Raw genomic sequence first — 17561 nt, 5'->3', positions numbered from 1 at the left:
AGATTTGCAGAGTATTTCAGGGTTAATATTCATAGGAATTTTACCTCAATCACCAGTCATAAAATAAGCAACTGTCTGGAAAGAGATTTCTACTGTTGATAACTGTATAAAAGCTTACTTCCTATGAAATCTTCCAGGCTTTTTAAAACAAAAATTAAAAACTTGCTGGATAAGGAGTTGGTTTAATAAAGTATTTTCAGTTTATTGTACTGAATATCAACCACTAAAAAAATCAAGCATACACACATATCAGGGATTTTGGTGTACCAACAATTCATATCTGCTCAATTAAAAAGAAAATGTTGAATCTAACATTTAATCAAACTTACTCTATTAGAGCAAAGAGTAGATCTAAAAAATTGGAGAAATGTTAATAATTCATGGATAGGACAAGTGAATATAATAAAATTCTACCTAAATGAATTTGCTTATTCAGTCATACTAATTAAAAAACCGAAAAAAAATATTTAATAGAGCTAGAAAAAAATGACAAAATTCATCTGGAAGAATAAAAGAACAAAAATATCAAAGTAATCAATGAAAAAAAAAAAAAAAGTGAAGGTGGCCTAGCATAGTTGCAGATCTCAAACTAGATTGCAAAGTAGTAATTGCTAAAACATTTTGGTATTGGCTAAGAAAGAGTGTAAATACCCCAACAGTACCATTAATGCAACAATAGTACTCACTATTAGGCCTGACTTTCAAAGAGATTAAAAAAAAAAGGGGGGGGGAAGGATCTATATTTACAAAAATAAGTACAGCAGCTCTTTTTACACTGGCAAAGAACTGGAAATTGAGGGGAAGCCCATCAACTGGGGAATGGCTGAATAAGCTGTGATATATGATGATAATGGAATATTATTGTGCTATAAGAAATGAGGAGTGGCATGATTTTGAAAAACCAGGGAAGACTTAAATGAATTGATGCAGTGAAGTGAGCAAAAGCAAGAAAACACTGTACACAGTAACAGCGATACTGCATGATGACCAACTGCAAATGACTTAATTCTCAGTGACACAATGATCCAAAACAATTCCACAGGACTAATGAAAAATAATATCCACCTTGATTATGTATACAGATGGAAGCATACTTTATTTAACTTTTCTTTCTTGGTTTTGAGAAGAATTTTGTTTTTTCTTTTGCAAAATGGCTAACATGGAAAAAATGTTTAGCAGGACTGCACACGTATAATCTGTATAAAACCCCTTGGCTTATTAAGGATTTGTAGAAAGAGGAAGGAGGGAGGCAATCAGAAACTCACTTTTTTTTTTTTTTTTTTTTTTTTTTTTGCTGAGGCAATTGGGATTAAGTGACTTTCTCAGGGTCACATAAATAGGAAGAATTCATGAAGTGCCTGAAATCTGAACTCAGGTCCTCCTGATTTCAGGACTGGTGCTCTATCCACAGCGCCATCTAGCTGCCCCGAAACGCAAAATTTTAAGAAACGAATGTTAAAAATATTTTTTACAAGAAATTGAAAAAATATAAAGTTTTCCCACTGAAAAATAGCTCATAATTCAGTATTTCCAGCTTCACAAAGTTCTTTCCTCTCGATTTTCTAAGGGAGAAGTATACATTTCACAAAAAAAACAACTCAAAAAAAATCAAGGGATGCACATTCAAGAACCCAAGTCTCCAGATTCCTGATCTAGAGTCTTTCGCTATCTCGTGTTTCTCATCCCCTCGCACTCCAAGGGAGGCAGATATGGAAATGTGAAACTTTCTCCATCCCGTCTGATTTGCAGAGTGCGCACTAAATAGAGAATGAATTCATACTCATCCCTCACTTCCAATCGCACCAACCACGACTTAGCCACACAAGACATTGAGCAGAAAAACCTAAGCAAGTTATTTTCCCCACAAAAGGCTGTCCTATCGACAGGGATTTCTGCTTGTTTTTTTCCTCTCTCAATTAGGACATTAAGGGGGAGGGAAGTTGTATACAGCGACTTTCTAGAAAACGCACGAGGATAAGCCAAAGTGCAACAGCGGGTTGCCAGAGCACAAGGGGGGTGGGGGAGCGGCTTCCCCCTTTAACCCTTGGCGCCTCGCACAGCACACAGCCAACAAGTTACTGATTAAGCGCCAAGGGAGGCCCCCAGCCCGCCGCGGTTTGTTTTTCTGCTCCACAGCGTGGAGAAGACTTTCTCCTGGCGCCTGTCAGCGGGGGAGGGGAATGGGTCGGGAAGGGCAAGGGACGGCTCAGGACGGTCAGCCTGTCACCCCGGCTGCTCTCACCTCGACGGCCGCCTGGGGGTCCTCGTCGATCTGCCCGTCCGACAGGAGCGGGAACAACCTGCCGGGGAGACAATCACGTCAGCGGCGGTTACCAGAGTGGGGGGCAGGAAAAAAAGGGGCAGGCCGGGGCGAGGGGCAGAACCCCCGAGGTCCGCAGCCACTCACCCGGACGCCGTTGCGGGTCTCGCTGCCGCCATACTTCGCGCTGTCGCTGCAGCTGCCCGGGGTGGGGGGGAAACTTCTGGAGAAACACCCAGCGAGCTTCCGTCCGGAGCAGCCAGTGAGGAGAAGAGCTACCCTCAGGGGTAGTAGGGAAAGAGGGAGCAAGCGCGGGGGCTGACGGGAATCCGGAGGACTAGCGGCATCGGCGGGGTCCCGCCTCCCGCCATGTTACTAAGGCAACCCACTGCGCTACCCACGCTCTCCGGCGCCAGCCTCGCCTGGCTCCCAGCACCACCCCTCTCCCCGCCCTCCCCCACCCGAGAAAGTCCCTTCTTGAATTGTAGCGAATATACGAGAAGCCATTGGGCTCCACAAAGGCTATAAACTTGTCAGAAATCCAAAAGCACATAAAAAAATTATAAATTATTACCAGTTAGGCGGAGAATAGAAAATTAAAAGGACAAGTTGTGATGTCATCTTGTTACAAAGAATAAACACAGTCAATGTTGGAGAATTACCTGGGAGAGGGGCAGAACAGGCACGTGGTCGGTGCAGCGATGATTGGACCACTCTGATCATTGATTTGAATTGATGCTTAAACGCGGGCAGAATTACCCATATCCTTTCATTCCATCTACTCAGATACACCAAAATTGTGTAGCAATGTGCTGTGTGATGGCTTAATAATAATAATAACTGCAAAGAAATGAGTTCCTAACAAATGGAGAAAAAGCTGAACAGCTGGGAAAGGTATTTTTATTTAGCATCTGTGAGAACAGTGAAAAATTATGTGTAAAGAGTAAAGGCTCGAAGTCAGGAAAACAAGTTCAAATCAATATCCTACTTTTGATACATCTGGATTAATTCAGGACAAGACAAAATAATCAATAGATATTAAGTGCCTATTGTCAATGCTGTAAAGTTACCCATACATATAACCTGTAAATAAAAGGCTATTAAATAAAAAAAATTTTTTTTTAAAGATATTAAGTGCCTGCTACATGCAAACTACGTAGTCATTACCTTACATTTTATCAGAGGAAATAAGATATACATGAATAACTGTAAAATGTGTATAAATGAATATTTTGGGAGGAGTTAAATAAATACTTGTGGGCGACTGATAAATGCGTGTTGATTGGCTTTCGGACTTCAGGAAAGGTCTTTTACGGAAGCTTTGATGGGAGCCAATAATTCCAAGTGAAAAGATGGATTGGAACCTTTGACTATTGAGTGTGGAAAAACAGAGGAATGAAGGAGGAAATAAGTATTTAGTGGCTGCCGCGTGTCATGCCAAATACTTTACGAATAATAATTCATTTGATCCTCACGACAACTTTTATAATTCTCATTCTACCGTGTTAGGCTTGTCTGGAGTCGCACAGCTAGCTAGCGTGGAGGAAAAGGAAAAAAAGGTAGCGACGGATAGGTAGGCTGGCCCACACAGGTAGCCAGGAAGGGCGGTTTCCTCCTGAAACAGAGAAGATGCTACAGTTATCAGAGGACACACGCTCCTTCCGGCCTCAGCCGCCGTCCTTACGTAACGGCGCACAGAACGCGCTGGGACACCGACTGGCCGTGTCACGTCACCATGCCACAATCTCGAATTTTCCCGGGCGACAAGCCCGAGAATGACCGCACAGCCCAGACCTGACGGGACAGAGAGGCAGTGGGAGCTGTGACTTCCGTGTATTGAGTGTAACGCTTCCGGTTCCCTCAGCGCCTATTCGCTGCCGGGCTGGGACTGGGGTCTAAGGTCCAACTTCCGTTTCTTAGCATCGAGCCGTCTCCCGCGCTCTCTGCCTTTCCGGGGACGTCGGAGCAGGAAATAGCGAGTCCCTCGCTTTTTAGTGGGAGAAAAGGAAAAGAAAAGTAAGAAAGCGGGGGTAAAAGGGGATCCGAGCCCGGAGAGAAACGAGGCCCGTTGGCTTTTGAGTCGAGATCAGTTTGTTTCTTCCCTGGCTTTGTAGCTAAACTGGGGGGGAAGGGAAGGCTTGACGACCCTCTTCCGCCTCCAGGTCGGTGAGGCGACCAAAGTTCCAGGGCGGAGCTCCGGGAGCCGTTTAAAACTAGGGCTCTCTTCTTGCTCTGGCGCCCCCTGCCAAGGGTCGTGCGCCTGGGGTGGGGCTTGGAGATTGTTCTGCCCGTTTGGTCTAACGTTGGATTTGCCGGAAGAATTCTTAGGTTTGACTCCCAGAAGAGATTTCATTGTTCATCTGGGAAAGGGGCAGAAAGATGATGTATAATTGCTTGCTGCGCTAGGGTACTTTTATCATTCTGACTCTGGCACGATAAGGCGGGACATTCTTAAACATCTTTACAATTGTTAATGTTCAATCCTCAGGTTGTCCATCAAAAGCAACCGATGCTTTAGTCAACCTCAAATAATGTTTCTGCTAATCCCGTATCATGCTTATTTTTAGTGTAACGTTCATCAGATTCTGACAAAACCAGTAATTACAGAAAAAAAAAATCTGCGTTTCACATTGATGCTCGAGATTTGGAATCTGGAAAGGTGTCCAATTGGAAAATGGTTATGGTATATGAATGTGATGGAATACTATCTTGATGAAGGGGATGAAATCATCCACATTTACATAGCCTTAAAGAGCAGACTACTTACTGTTGGGGCAAAAAGGCATTTTCATCATGAGAAAAAAGTTTTATTTCACAATCCAGAAAGATTGATTTCATTCATACAAGTACTTACATGTAATCCTTTATAGTTAACAAAATATTCTGCTTAAAAGCTTACTGTATATAAAGTCCAGTGTACAATATTTAGAAATAAAGATCCTGCCCTAAAAACAGACAAGAATACTTGAACTTTTCACATGATTTATTCAGTAATAAACCAATTAAAATACAAAAAATTTAGAAATTTCAAAATTTTTAAATGTGTCCTTAAATACAAATTCACTCTATAATAATATGAATACATATAACATTAGGCTTCTAAACATAATGATTTTTCATCTATAAAAATCTCTATACTAGGAAATAAATTTGCTGAAAACTTAATTTTTTTTTTCCTTGTGAAATTAAATGTACAATATTTACAGTTGAAAAAGTATTCTAAAACTACTCCATCTTCAAAAGCCTGGATATGTATGCATTTATGTGTGTGCATTTGAGCATGTGTGTGTATATATATACACATATATATGTATACAAATCCCACTCCCACCCACCCCCCATCACTATTACATAAAGAACAGAAAGATTAAATTTTTATAAGCTATTGACAAGTGAGCCAGATTGGCTCAAAGCTAAAATTTTTCAATAAAATTAAGTAGGCACTTAAAAAATGTACCCTCTCCTCATTCAGACTACTAGTGTGTATACACATACACACATATATCATTTAGTAAATCACAGCCAACATTTACTAAATATCACTCAGTAGTCTATAAGAAGTTAATGAAATCTCCAAAGTAAGTAGAAGACGAGAGAGAGGAGAAGAGAGAGAGAGAGGGGGAGAGAGAGAGAGAGAGGAGAAGAGAGAGAGAGACGGGGAGAGAGAGAGAGAGAGAGAGAGAGTTGGCAAAAAAAAAAAAAAATGCTGACCAAGAACTACTCTTACATGTTTTTTCCTCAGGTGTAATTTATTTACAAAAACTTGATATTTTAAATGGTGAAATAAAATGTTTAGTATGAGACTATTAAAATCAGTATTTTAGAACTAAAGGACCTAGAGCCCAACTTGATAACATATTAACAGATAATAGCAATTCTTTTCATCTTATGGGAGTGTGGAAATTACATTATTTGAGAACTGGCCAGAATCTTAAAGATCACCTAATTTCTCACGAGGAAACTGAAATTAATTGATGTAGTCAAGATCACATAGAAAGTTAAAAAGCCCAGACTAAACCATTCCAGCACTGCTCTAGTTTGCCCCTGCAAAGCAACATAGATTGAAGACTGCGCTTAAGGTTTTGAGTTTTTTCCCTCCATTTTACATTTTGCACACCAAATTTTTTATTATATGGTGTTATAATGGGAAGCAGATGGGCAACAGAAATCAATTTTTAAAATGTATCATGAGATAAATCACTTGATATTTGCTATTGTTAAGCTTGAAGTGGAACGAACATAGTTTCTACATAAACTGTTGCCTTATATTGAACTAATATATTTACATTGGAAACAGAAAAGCTACCATAATGTAGGATCAGAAATAAGGTTTTGTTTTGGGGTTTTTTTTTTTTAAAGATACATTATAGCAACTGAGACAAAGATCTGCAAAGAAAGCCTTCATAATATAAAATGCATGTTCCTTCATGCTTTAATTCTAAAATATGTCCTTGGAGCAGGCGCAGATTTTTTTTTTTAAACATTTAACAGAAAAGCAAAACTAAGTTTTGACTAATAATTAATTATCAAAATTACAGTGCTCTATAACATTTGCTTCAGAATCAAATCCTTTATACACAACAAAAAAATATTGCAGTAATTTTTTAAAATTCATCCATAATTTGTTTGGTATATTAATAAGAAATGGACTCCAAATGTTCACTGTCTCTTCTCACAGTCACATGGGGTGGGAATCCATTAGAACTTGACACCATTACTACAATGGGCTGTGACTGCAGCTCAATATTCTGCTCTGGTTCAAGGTCTTCTATCCTGTTATCTTCCACCTCCTGTTTTATCATTTCTTGTATAACAGTTTCTTTTGTGTCCTGCGCCTTGATTACTGAAGTGATCACAGTGCCTGGTGGGTGAGCAACCAGCTGTGAATTTCGAGGGGAAAAGGTCACCACAGGAGTAGTAGCACTGAAGGATGGAGATGAAGTCACACTGACTGTCCCATTACAAAGGGTCTGGACATTGCTAGTAAGAACATGGGCAGGACTGAAAACAATAGATGAAGGAGGAGAGCCTGGCTTTGTGGATTGCAGCACGACATTTTCTTTCAGGACAGTCATAGGCTGTGATGATGGAATGGCTTGCAAAATAAATTTCTGAGACCCAGTTCCTGATGCTGGATCTGTGCTGGCTATGACTGTTGTAAGTGGCACTGTCTGGAGTGTGACTGTATGCAACTGCTGATTCCCAGGAGAAACCACTACAGGAACTTGGGTAGGAGTCTGGAGAGTCCTGTTGAAATTCCAAAACAGAAACAAGAACAATGACAACACATCCAGATATCTTTAATGTGTTTTAAGATGAAAAATTATGGTGACCAGACATTTTTTTAAAATATCATTCTTTGGCAGGAATAAGTTAATTGTATGACCAGTGTGACCTACACCCCCATATGAAGACACCTATTAAGACTATAAAATATAGAAAACTTGAGAAAACTTAAGTGGTGATTGTTCTCATTAAAAATATATTTTTCACTTTATAATTCCTAAATGTCTTTTAAGTTACCCTTCTTTCCACTCCCATAGCCACAATCTAGATGCAGGTCCTCATCCTCACCATCCTATACTTGGACTATTGCAATAAACCTTCTGGTTGATCTCCATGCCTCAAGTCTCTCCCCTCTGGATCACTCTGGAGTCACTGTTATCATATCACCTTCCCACCTTCACCCCTACCAAATCAAACTCCCATTACTTTCTAGGAGGAAATGTCAAATCCTTTGTTTAGAACTTAAAAGTGCTTTACAGCATGACCCCTTCCTACCTACCTCTCTAGTCTTGTTAAAAGGTACTAACCACTAATCTTTGATTCAGTGACACCATACCAGCCTTGTTTGCTATACTTGCCAAAAACGTGCAATCATTTCCACTCTGTGCCTTTTCACTGGCTAGTCTTCATTTCTGGGAATGCTCTCCCCTATCTTTCTCCAATCTCTTCTTTCCCTCTGAAGAACAACTCAATCACCATAATTTTGTTTAAAACATTTTGCAGCAGGATTCTTTGGTTTACTTTTCAATTTCATTAAATGTGTTTAATTCTGTTATCCTCACAAGAAGCTCATACAATGGATCAAAAAACCTTTACTAGCTACCAAATAACCAATAATAGTATTTCTTCATAAGAGCATAATAAGAGAGAACCAAAATGGTGAAAATAGAATTTTATAATGTAAAATACAAATGCAGCAGATAAAGCTGAAGATCTGAACCTCAGCTGAGTTCCCTCAAAACATCATTAAACTGGATTCAAGCTGCAAAAGTAGTTGACAACTAAGTTACTTTTACAAATAAATATATTAAACTGTATTTAAGATTACCAGGCTTTTTTATATGTGGGTATGGGTAAATTTCAAATTTTCAAATATTACAGATATTAGGTATGTCTATTTGATAAAAGTGAAAAAAGCAGCATACATAGAGAATATGGTAGTTTGCTACACTGTAGCAAATGATTTTAGCAAGTTCCTAATCCATGACTTACTTCCTTTTTTATTACTTAGCAATAATAGTAATAATTGATTAACATTTACAATAGTATTTTTTTTTTTAATATGCCAGGTACTTTGCTAAGGACTTTATAATTATCTCATCTGATCTGCATAACAACCCTGGAAGGCAGTTGCTATTATCTTCATTTTGCAAATGAGCAAACTGAGAAAGTGGAAGATAAGTAATTTGTCCAACACTGCACAGCTACTAAGTGCCTGGACTGAATTTGTGTTACTAATTCCAGGTCTGGCATGCTATGCATTGGACCATTAGCTGACTCATTGCTACTGTTTCAAGGACACTTTCCCCAAGGCACTTCCTAGTATCTTTTTGTCCCCAAGGGACATTATACTAAATTTTAATATCTGAAAAATGGTTTGTTTTAACAGCAAGGCTTTGTCCATTATTATGTGTTGTTGATATCTCATTTATGTTTTTTATTGCTCTAAATATTATAAATAAGTTCTGTTTATTTTAGTTAAAATGAAAGTTGTGAATCTAATCCTCTACCAACTCTGTTATTTAGTGGGCGACACTGACCAAATTAGTTTGGGACCTTAAGTTTTCTTCTACCGTTTAAAGTAGAAACTGAACTAGATCAGGGGATCTTAACCTTTTTTTTGTGTCATGCACAAGGAATTGGAAGTCTAGGGAATTTATGACCCTATTTCCAAATAATGTTTGTTTGCTTTTTTAATAAATGGAGAAGTGCTACATATTTCACTCAAAAGTTAATGAAAATAAAAATGTAACTTTTTTTTTTTAAATCAATCCAAGTTCAAAGGTTCTCTGCAATATCTCCATATACCTCCTTTAAGAGAGTCTGGACTCCAGGGTTCTCCCAATTTTAAGTATGTGATTCTATGATATGGATTTATTTTGGAATGGACAAAGTACACAGAAGAACAAATGTAGGGGAGTGAATGACAGGTTGAAGTGGAAGGATTCAAAAAGTGTATCTCAAAGTCTACAATGGTTCATCTGAAACACTGGTTGCATATCAAAAGGAACTCAAAAACAATCGCTAATTGATATGGATTACAGCTGTACCCATATCTTCCTAAAATGCACCAGAGGCAGTATCCACTGTCATCATCTTTGCATTTTAATCTGGTGTCCCTCAAACCAGGAGGAAAAGGGGGGGAAAAATAAGCCAGGAGAAAAGCAAGCCATGTGGGATCCTCAAAATCACAAAGCCTCATTCAAGTGGTCAAATAGCCTCTGATTTATGATCTCCAATGACAATATATTCCTCCTCCCGATGAAATCCTTGATTTTATTTTCACAGACTATCTTTACCTCTTCTCCAGTACTTCTGCCACTCACTGATTCTACTTCTGACTCCTTGGACCAAGCAGAAGTTTCTTAATTTATCTTTTCAGATGGCAACATTTTCACATTATTTGAAAATTACTTCTGTACCAACAAAAAACCTTTACATCTTCTCAAGCTTGTAAAAGCCTTCCTTTGACTCTCCTATATCAAGTTAACATGCTATATTTAGGTTCCCTCTTATCAAACTTCTTGCTAAAATAAGACTATAATAAATATTCATAAAAATGTTTTTTGCAGTTGCAAAAAGTTCCAAGTTTTATGCTTATCCGATTACAGAATGGGTCAGATAAGTAGTAAAGTGGATAGTGCCAGAATCTAGAAGACTTTCCAAATTCAAATCTGGCAAATTTACCAGCTGTGAGATACTACATGAGTCACGTAACCTTTTTGCCTCAGTTTTCTCATCTGTAAAATGAGTGGGAGAAATACATAGCAAACCACTCCAGTACCTATGCCAAGAAAACCCCAAATAGAATCATAAAGAATCTGTCAAACAGGTCTGAAAAACGAAATAGTTGAACAAATTATAGGATACAAATATAAGAAAATATTACAGGTTCAGGTAAGTGGAACAAGGAATAAGAGCATGGACCCTGAAATCAGAAGAGTCTGAATTCAAATCAGGTCTTACATACTTGACACTTAACTACCTGTGTGACCCTGAGCAAGTCACTTAATCTCAATTTTTCTCACAAAGAAAAATAAAATATTGTGTTCTGGAAAATAACCAATATGAGAAATTCAGAGAAATATGAGAAAATCTGTATGAATAAAAAAAAGAAAACCTAAGAGGATATACTCACAACAGCTACAAGTAAATGAGGATAACACTAAAATACAAAACTATTCAGATCAAATACAATGATTAGACTCTAGATGATTAATGAATGGGAGAACACTTTTTCTACACAACAGTGATGGTGCCCAAAATACAGAATTTTGTCCACTTCCTTAATTAGGCTGAGGGTAAGAAGCAGAGATAAGGAGGAAAAAAAAAACTACAATGAATTATTTTTTGGAAAGCAATTATTAAAAAATGCACAAAATATTTTTAAACATGAACTATTCTCAATTGTTGCTCTTCCCAATCCACCAAACTCCTTTTCTTCTCAAATCTCTTAACAATATATCTTCCTAACAATGCTTTTTCTCGAACTACTTTCTCAAATTATTAATTACATAATTGTTTCCAAATCTAAAGATCTGTTCTCATTTCTCATTCTTCTTAGTTTATCTGCAGCTTGACAGTATTAACTGTAGTTTTGGATATATTCGCCTCCTCCGTTTTGCAAAAGGTGATTCTCTCTTGATTTTCCTTCTTTAATTATTCCATCCTCTTCTCTTTGACTTCACATCATAAAAAATGTGCTAGCCTTTGTACAATGCCTCTTGTTGAAGTATAAAAAATTAGCACATTACTATAGAGAGTATACTAAGAGTAGAAAGTATACATCAACTAGTTTTAGATACCCATTATTGTATTGGGCTGTAATAATTACAGCAACTGTTATTTATAAGAATATTTACCCCCAAACTAAATGGCCTGATAGTAAAAATAAGATTTTTGAATCTACTTCTAAGAATGTTCTGATATTCACATTTGGGGCTGTAATAATTACAGCAACTGTTATTTATAAGAATATTTACCACCAAACTAAATGGCCTGATAGTAAAAATAAGATTTTTGAATCTACTTCTAAGAATGTTCTGATATTCACATTTGTGAGCTCTCACTTTTTGCTACTATTTTATCAGGCTCCTAAGCTCAAATGACTCCTCTGCAAAAGTCATTTTCTCCCTCCTCTGTGGATTCAGAAACCAAGATCAATGTTTTTGGAATTGCATAATATATAAAATAAAAGCAAAAAAAGTAGTAAGATGTCAAAGGACTATCCTATAACTAATATATTTGAGCTTTAATTATATTAATTACATGTGGTTTTTTTTTAATTTTAAAAAATACTTTCTTTTTTCCCCTCAAAAAATTCAATCAACTTTTAACCCTGCTGTGTTCAAGGAGTTTCTGATGAATGCTGGGAACAAAAAGCAAAATAACAATCTTAACAGTACCTCTTCAAGAAGGATACAAATAATAATAATAATAAAAAAACCTAACTGGAAGTGTCACTTTCTGTAGTACCTAAGGATTTACAACCAGGAAGGTATGTAGTACATTATTATCATGCTCATTTTATAGACAGAAAGTTTGACTCGATATTAGGTAGTTTGTGATTGTAGGAGTAAATGGCAGGAAGTCAACCCAGCTCCCCAATTAAAAATCGGGAGCCCTCTTCAATTGTTCTTCTATCGCTCTAAACTTACCCCCTTTTTTTCTTAATTGTCTATTCCAGTTAGCTGAGGTTGTCCATCTGGATAGTTAAAATTTAATAACAGGTAGTACCTTGAGATGACCATGCATAGTAAACCAAATGGAAATGGTGGGGGAAAAAAAGCTCAAACACACTGAAGAAGCCCAAACTGGTAGTGATAAATGAAGGAGGTATGCAGGGAAAAGGCAGAAGAGATAGGAAAACCTTTGGAGGAGAAGCCGCAGATTGGGGGCAACCAATATGAACCAAAAAGTAGAGAAGCTATTAGAGGGCTTTCTCTTACTTAATGGGTGACCCTGGCTACTTTTGTTTTCACAATCATCATTTTCTATTTGGTGTCTTAGGCTTTTCATATGAGTTATTAGAGCACTTTGATATGGAAAGAGAATAAGGATGGATCTTTCTAGAATTCAGTAAGAAAAAGCAAAAAACTACAGTACTAATGACAATCCTCATTGGTAATATTAACAAACATTTCATCTGGAATATAATTCAAATGCTGTCCTCTGAAACCTTAATTTTACATCTAAAAGAAATAATAAGACTCATCCAACCCCTCTCCTTCCCTCCCCCTGCCAGCTGTTACTACCCTTAGGAAATTAATAATGTATTAAACATATTACTGCAATTCACCTTAAGCTTGGTTGGAGCCATTCTAACTTTATGCAGCTATAAATCTATTAAGACTCTTTTTTTAATATATAAATAATTATCTCCAGAAAGATAAACTAGAACTACATACAACTATCCAAAAGAGAAATGGATAAATAAGTCAGTTTTCAAGTTATAATTTATCCAAACTAGAAGAATATTTGAAACTCAAGAGAGGTAGTTAAGTCAATGAAAATATTGCTTCATATAACAGGAAATTCTGCATTCATTACCTTTAAAAAACTAAAAATCATAAATATGCTTTAAAATAAGATGACAAATTAACAGACGACAGATCCACAATGGGGTAGAGAATTTAAAATATTTTTAGGACCTTCACATTTGGAGCTGATATTCTAACGAGATTATTTATATCAGACTGAGGATAACCCAATGTGACAATTATGTTGTTTTGACTTGTGACACAGAATTTTACTCTCACACTCGTGTGATATTCCATTCTGCAACTTAATCATCTCTTTCAAAAGTGAAAGTTATTCTCGAGGTGTAGGAAAACACTTTTATTATGCCCAAAAGGAGAATGAAAGAAATAGAAAACAAAGTGACTGTGGGCACTGTATCCCCTAAAAAGCATAAACATTCCCACAGGTTCAAAATGCCAAGAGGTGAAAGTGAGGGAACAGCAGACACTAACTAGCAAATGAATTTCCAATAAAACCAACTCTTTTTTTGAAAAAAATGACGAAAAAGAAAATCTCAAAAAATGAAAGGAAGAAAGGAAGTGACTAATGAGTACTCCAAAAATAAGGATTAAAAATTTTCATTCTGTTCAACTAAACCTAAGGGATCTGACTTTTTCCTCCCTTCTTCTAAGAATTAAATTAGTTCCTTAGTATCCAAAGTTTAAAAGTTTATTATTCATAATGAGGTTTAAATTTCTTTCACTATTTTAATAATATAGTAGAACTTTTTTATTCAGTCAATCAATAAGCATATATTAAATATCTATTATGAGGCAGACACCAAGTTTAGGGATAAAAATACAAAAATCAAACAGTTTATCTGTTTATTGTTATACGTTTATCAAACATATCCTTGCTCAAAAAATTGTTTATTAAAATGAATCTAGGGGCAGCTAGATGGTGCAGTAGATAAAGCACCAGTCCTGAAGTCAGGAGGACCCAAGTTCAAATCTGGCCTTAGACACTTACCACTTCCTAGCTGTGTGACCCTGGGCAAGTCATTTAAGTCAATTGCCTTAGCAAAAAAAAAAAAAAAAAAAAAAAAAAGTCTAAAAATAGAATTCTTATGTAAATAGTCACATTAGGTTGAAAATGTCATTCATCCACAATTCTACCCTTGAAATTAGTTTGAATTAAATAGTCATTCTATAAATCTAATGTTTATAGACTTGAAATGCTTTGAAACCTGCAAGTGTGAGAATCTAAAATCTTTGTGTAAAATAATCCACCAAAAAAATAAAATCCAACCATTCAACAGTTATCTTTGGACTCACAATTAATTTATGACATAGAAATTGACAAAATTCAAGCAAAATAACACTAAGATCCAACTTGTCTCATCTTTTCCATTTCTCTTCATTCCCCAAATCTAGGAATATCACACCATTTCACTTATTTATACAAAAGCAAATATGGACTTTCTGTCACTGTGCCGGTTCATACCTGGGGCAGGATGGTAAATCTTTTACATATTTAACATTTTTCTTTTTTTTTCTTTCAATTCCTACTGAATAATTAATAGTCCTCCTTAAATGGATACAACATAATGCAATGTTGGTAACCAGCCTCTAGTTATGTGACCATCTAAGTGTATCTGGACCATTTAGCAGTAGTATGATAGTTTCTCTCCACCAAGAAAGATCACCTTGGGATGAAATATAAACAGATAAGCTCCTAAAAAGAAAAATTTATAAGACACTGATTTCTTTTTTCCCCCCACAACCAACTCTTCATGACCATATTTAAGAGTTTCCTTGGCAAAACCTTTGGAGTGGTTTGCCCTTTCCTTCTCCAGATCATGACAGATGGAGAAACTGAGGCAAACAAGAATAAGTGACTTGTCCAGGATCTGTACAGTTAGTGTCTGAAAATCAGTCTTCCTTATTCCAGACCTCAGTACTTTATCCACTTCACCACCTACCTGACCAAAGTTAAGCTACTTTCCCAATGTCAAAGAGCTAAATGTTTAATTTAGCTTGTTTGTTAAACAAGGCTATATTTGCACTCAAGTCATTCCTGATTCCAGGACCTGGCAACTCCTGAGCAACTCAGATGCTTATAAGGCTTTAAAAACCTATTTTGTATGATCCTTACCACTTCTATCTAATGCAAATAAAAGCTCCTAAGCTTTATATGTGGATTTTTATGTATTTGCATCACAACTAGTCTGGTTCAATCAAGGTATTAAAAATCTGTACTAAAAGGAATAGGTAAATCAGTAAATTAAAAAGGGAAAATCATGTAATCAAACCATACTGATATTTGTGATAGGTACAATAGCCTAAATACCTGCTCAGCCTATCTCCTTCCCTCCCACCCCCATGCAAGTTAGGTTAGCCCTAACAATGATAAAAGATTTTGGCTCCTATAATCTGGCTTGAGATCTACCTAACTTTCATTTCTGAATATTTACATGTACAAATAAGGACTAAAGTTACTTTTCAATAATCTATAATTAAGAAACATATTTATTACCTAATATTTTGAAGAGAAGAATTTAATGTTTCATCTTGCATGTTACTGGTTACAGCTCCTTGCCCTTCTGAAACAGCTTGTATTGGCTGCATAAGGTGAACAGTCCGAAAGAGCTGAACAGGATGTGGAGCCTGTGATGATTGAACTGTCCTCACAACCTCAGGTGACAGAGTAGACAGGTGTGTCTGTGGGGCTTCCCCAGGCTCTTTGAGTTTAGATTTAGAATTCCCTGGTTTCAGAACAGTGGCAGATCCTCCTTTTATCCCTGGATTTGAAGACACTCTGGATTTGGTCGGTTGGTTTCTGCTAGAAGTGGTTGTTGAAGATAACAATGATGGATCTGAAGATTCTAAGCTGGAACTAGGATCTTCATCATCTATGTAAATAAGGTCTTTTGGCATTTCTTTAAATTGATAAACCAAGCGCTGACCTTCCACTTTAGCCAAAATACCCCTTTGGTAATAGTACCTATTTCAAAACATAGACAAGTACGATTGAGTAAAGAGTTATTAAAAACATTAATCACACCACAAGAACTTTTTTTTTTCCTTTTCTGCTGAGGCAATTGCGGTTAAGTGACTTGCCCAGGATCACATAGCTAGAAAGTATTAAGTGTCTGAGGCTGTATTTGAACTCGTGTCCTTTTGACTTCAAGGCTGGTGCTTTATTCACTGCATCATCTAGCTGCCTCTGCCATTTTTTAAAACTGACTAATATTCTGAGAACTATCAAAAGTACTTAGGGTCATTATCATCATTACAAAGAATTATTTCTCTGTCTACATGCATGCAGAAGTGACTACCAACCTAAAAACTGATCCCCTGATTGTAGGAGTGAATCCAGGATGTAAATTATATCAATCTCTAGTTTCACATCTCTTTACTTCCTTCTTGCCCTCCCTTTTCACTATTTCACAGCTTATAATAAGTTCCAAAAGATTGTGGTAACAATAGGATAATCTCAAGAATGTCAAATTGACTTTGATTAAGAGCATAACATAAGGATTCATACAGGAACAAAACCGAAACTAACATGACCATGAAAAAGGAACATGACAAATACTGGTACATTTGGATTTCCTTCATTTTCCCTTGGCTTCCCTATTAACAGAATTGGCTGAATTCTATTAGGCAAACCTAGAAATGTGACAACAAATGTTTATTTTTAGGCTTAAGAATGTTTCCAATGACCTACATGTATAAAAACATTTACACCATTTCTTTTTGTGGGGGCAAAGAACTGGAAATTGAAGGGATGCCCACCAATTGGGCTAACCAAGTTGTAGTATATGATTGTAATGAAATATTGTTGTTCTATAAGAAAAAATGAAGAGGCAGATTTCAGAAAAATCTGGACAAACTTACATGAACTGATTCTGAGTGAAATGAGAAGAACCAGGAGAACGTTGCACACAGTAACAGCAACATTGTCTGATGATTAACTAAGATTAATTCTTCTCAGCAATACAGTGATCCAAGATAATTCCAAAAGACTCATGAGAGAAAAAGGTTATCCATATCCAGAGAATCTGATCTATGGAATCTGAATACAGATCTATTTTCACTTTTGTTTTCTTTTTGTTTCTTCTTTCACAACGTGACTAATGTGTTTAACATGATTGTACATGTATAAACTATAATCAGATTGCTTGCTGTCTTGGAGAAGGAGGGAAAAAAATTTGGAATTCAAAATCTTAAAAATAAACATTGAAAATTATTTTTACATGTAATTGGAAAAAATATTAAATGTAAAAAAAGTTTCCTATGTAAATGGCATTAACTCATAAATATATAGCTATATA

The 17561-nt window shown here is 36.5% G+C and overlaps 2 protein-coding genes across 3 annotated transcripts in view; both read right to left on the bottom strand.

Moving 5' to 3' along the window:
• Positions 1-2608, bottom strand: part of SUGT1 (SGT1 homolog, MIS12 kinetochore complex assembly cochaperone) — a 67783-nt gene extending 65175 nt beyond the window's left edge. Inside the window, exons 1-2 of the mRNA XM_031958451.1 lie at positions 2408-2608; positions 2243-2300 (exon numbers count right to left, since the gene is read on the bottom strand). Coding sequence (XP_031814311.1) covers positions 2243-2300; positions 2408-2439 — 90 coding nt within the window. The 5' untranslated portion in view covers positions 2440-2608. The remainder of the gene's footprint in view (positions 1-2242; positions 2301-2407) is intronic.
• Positions 2609-6360: 3752 nt separating this feature from the next.
• Positions 6361-17561, bottom strand: part of ELF1 (E74 like ETS transcription factor 1) — a 38183-nt gene continuing 26982 nt past the window's right edge. For both annotated transcript variants that reach the window (XM_031958449.1, XM_031958450.1), the window contains 2 exons: positions 15761-16228; positions 6361-7507 (listed from right to left, as the gene is read on the bottom strand). In XM_031958449.1, the coding sequence (XP_031814309.1) occupies positions 6895-7507; positions 15761-16228 (1081 nt within the window). In that variant the 3' untranslated portion in view covers positions 6361-6894. The remainder of the gene's footprint in view (positions 7508-15760; positions 16229-17561) is intronic.

This window comes from Sarcophilus harrisii, chromosome 3 (assembly GCF_902635505.1).
Source record: "Sarcophilus harrisii chromosome 3, mSarHar1.11, whole genome shotgun sequence".
NCBI lineage: Eukaryota > Metazoa > Chordata > Mammalia > Dasyuromorphia > Dasyuridae > Sarcophilus > Sarcophilus harrisii.
Note: the sequence above shows the minus strand (reverse complement) of the source record. Positions and strands in the feature narration are given on the sequence as shown.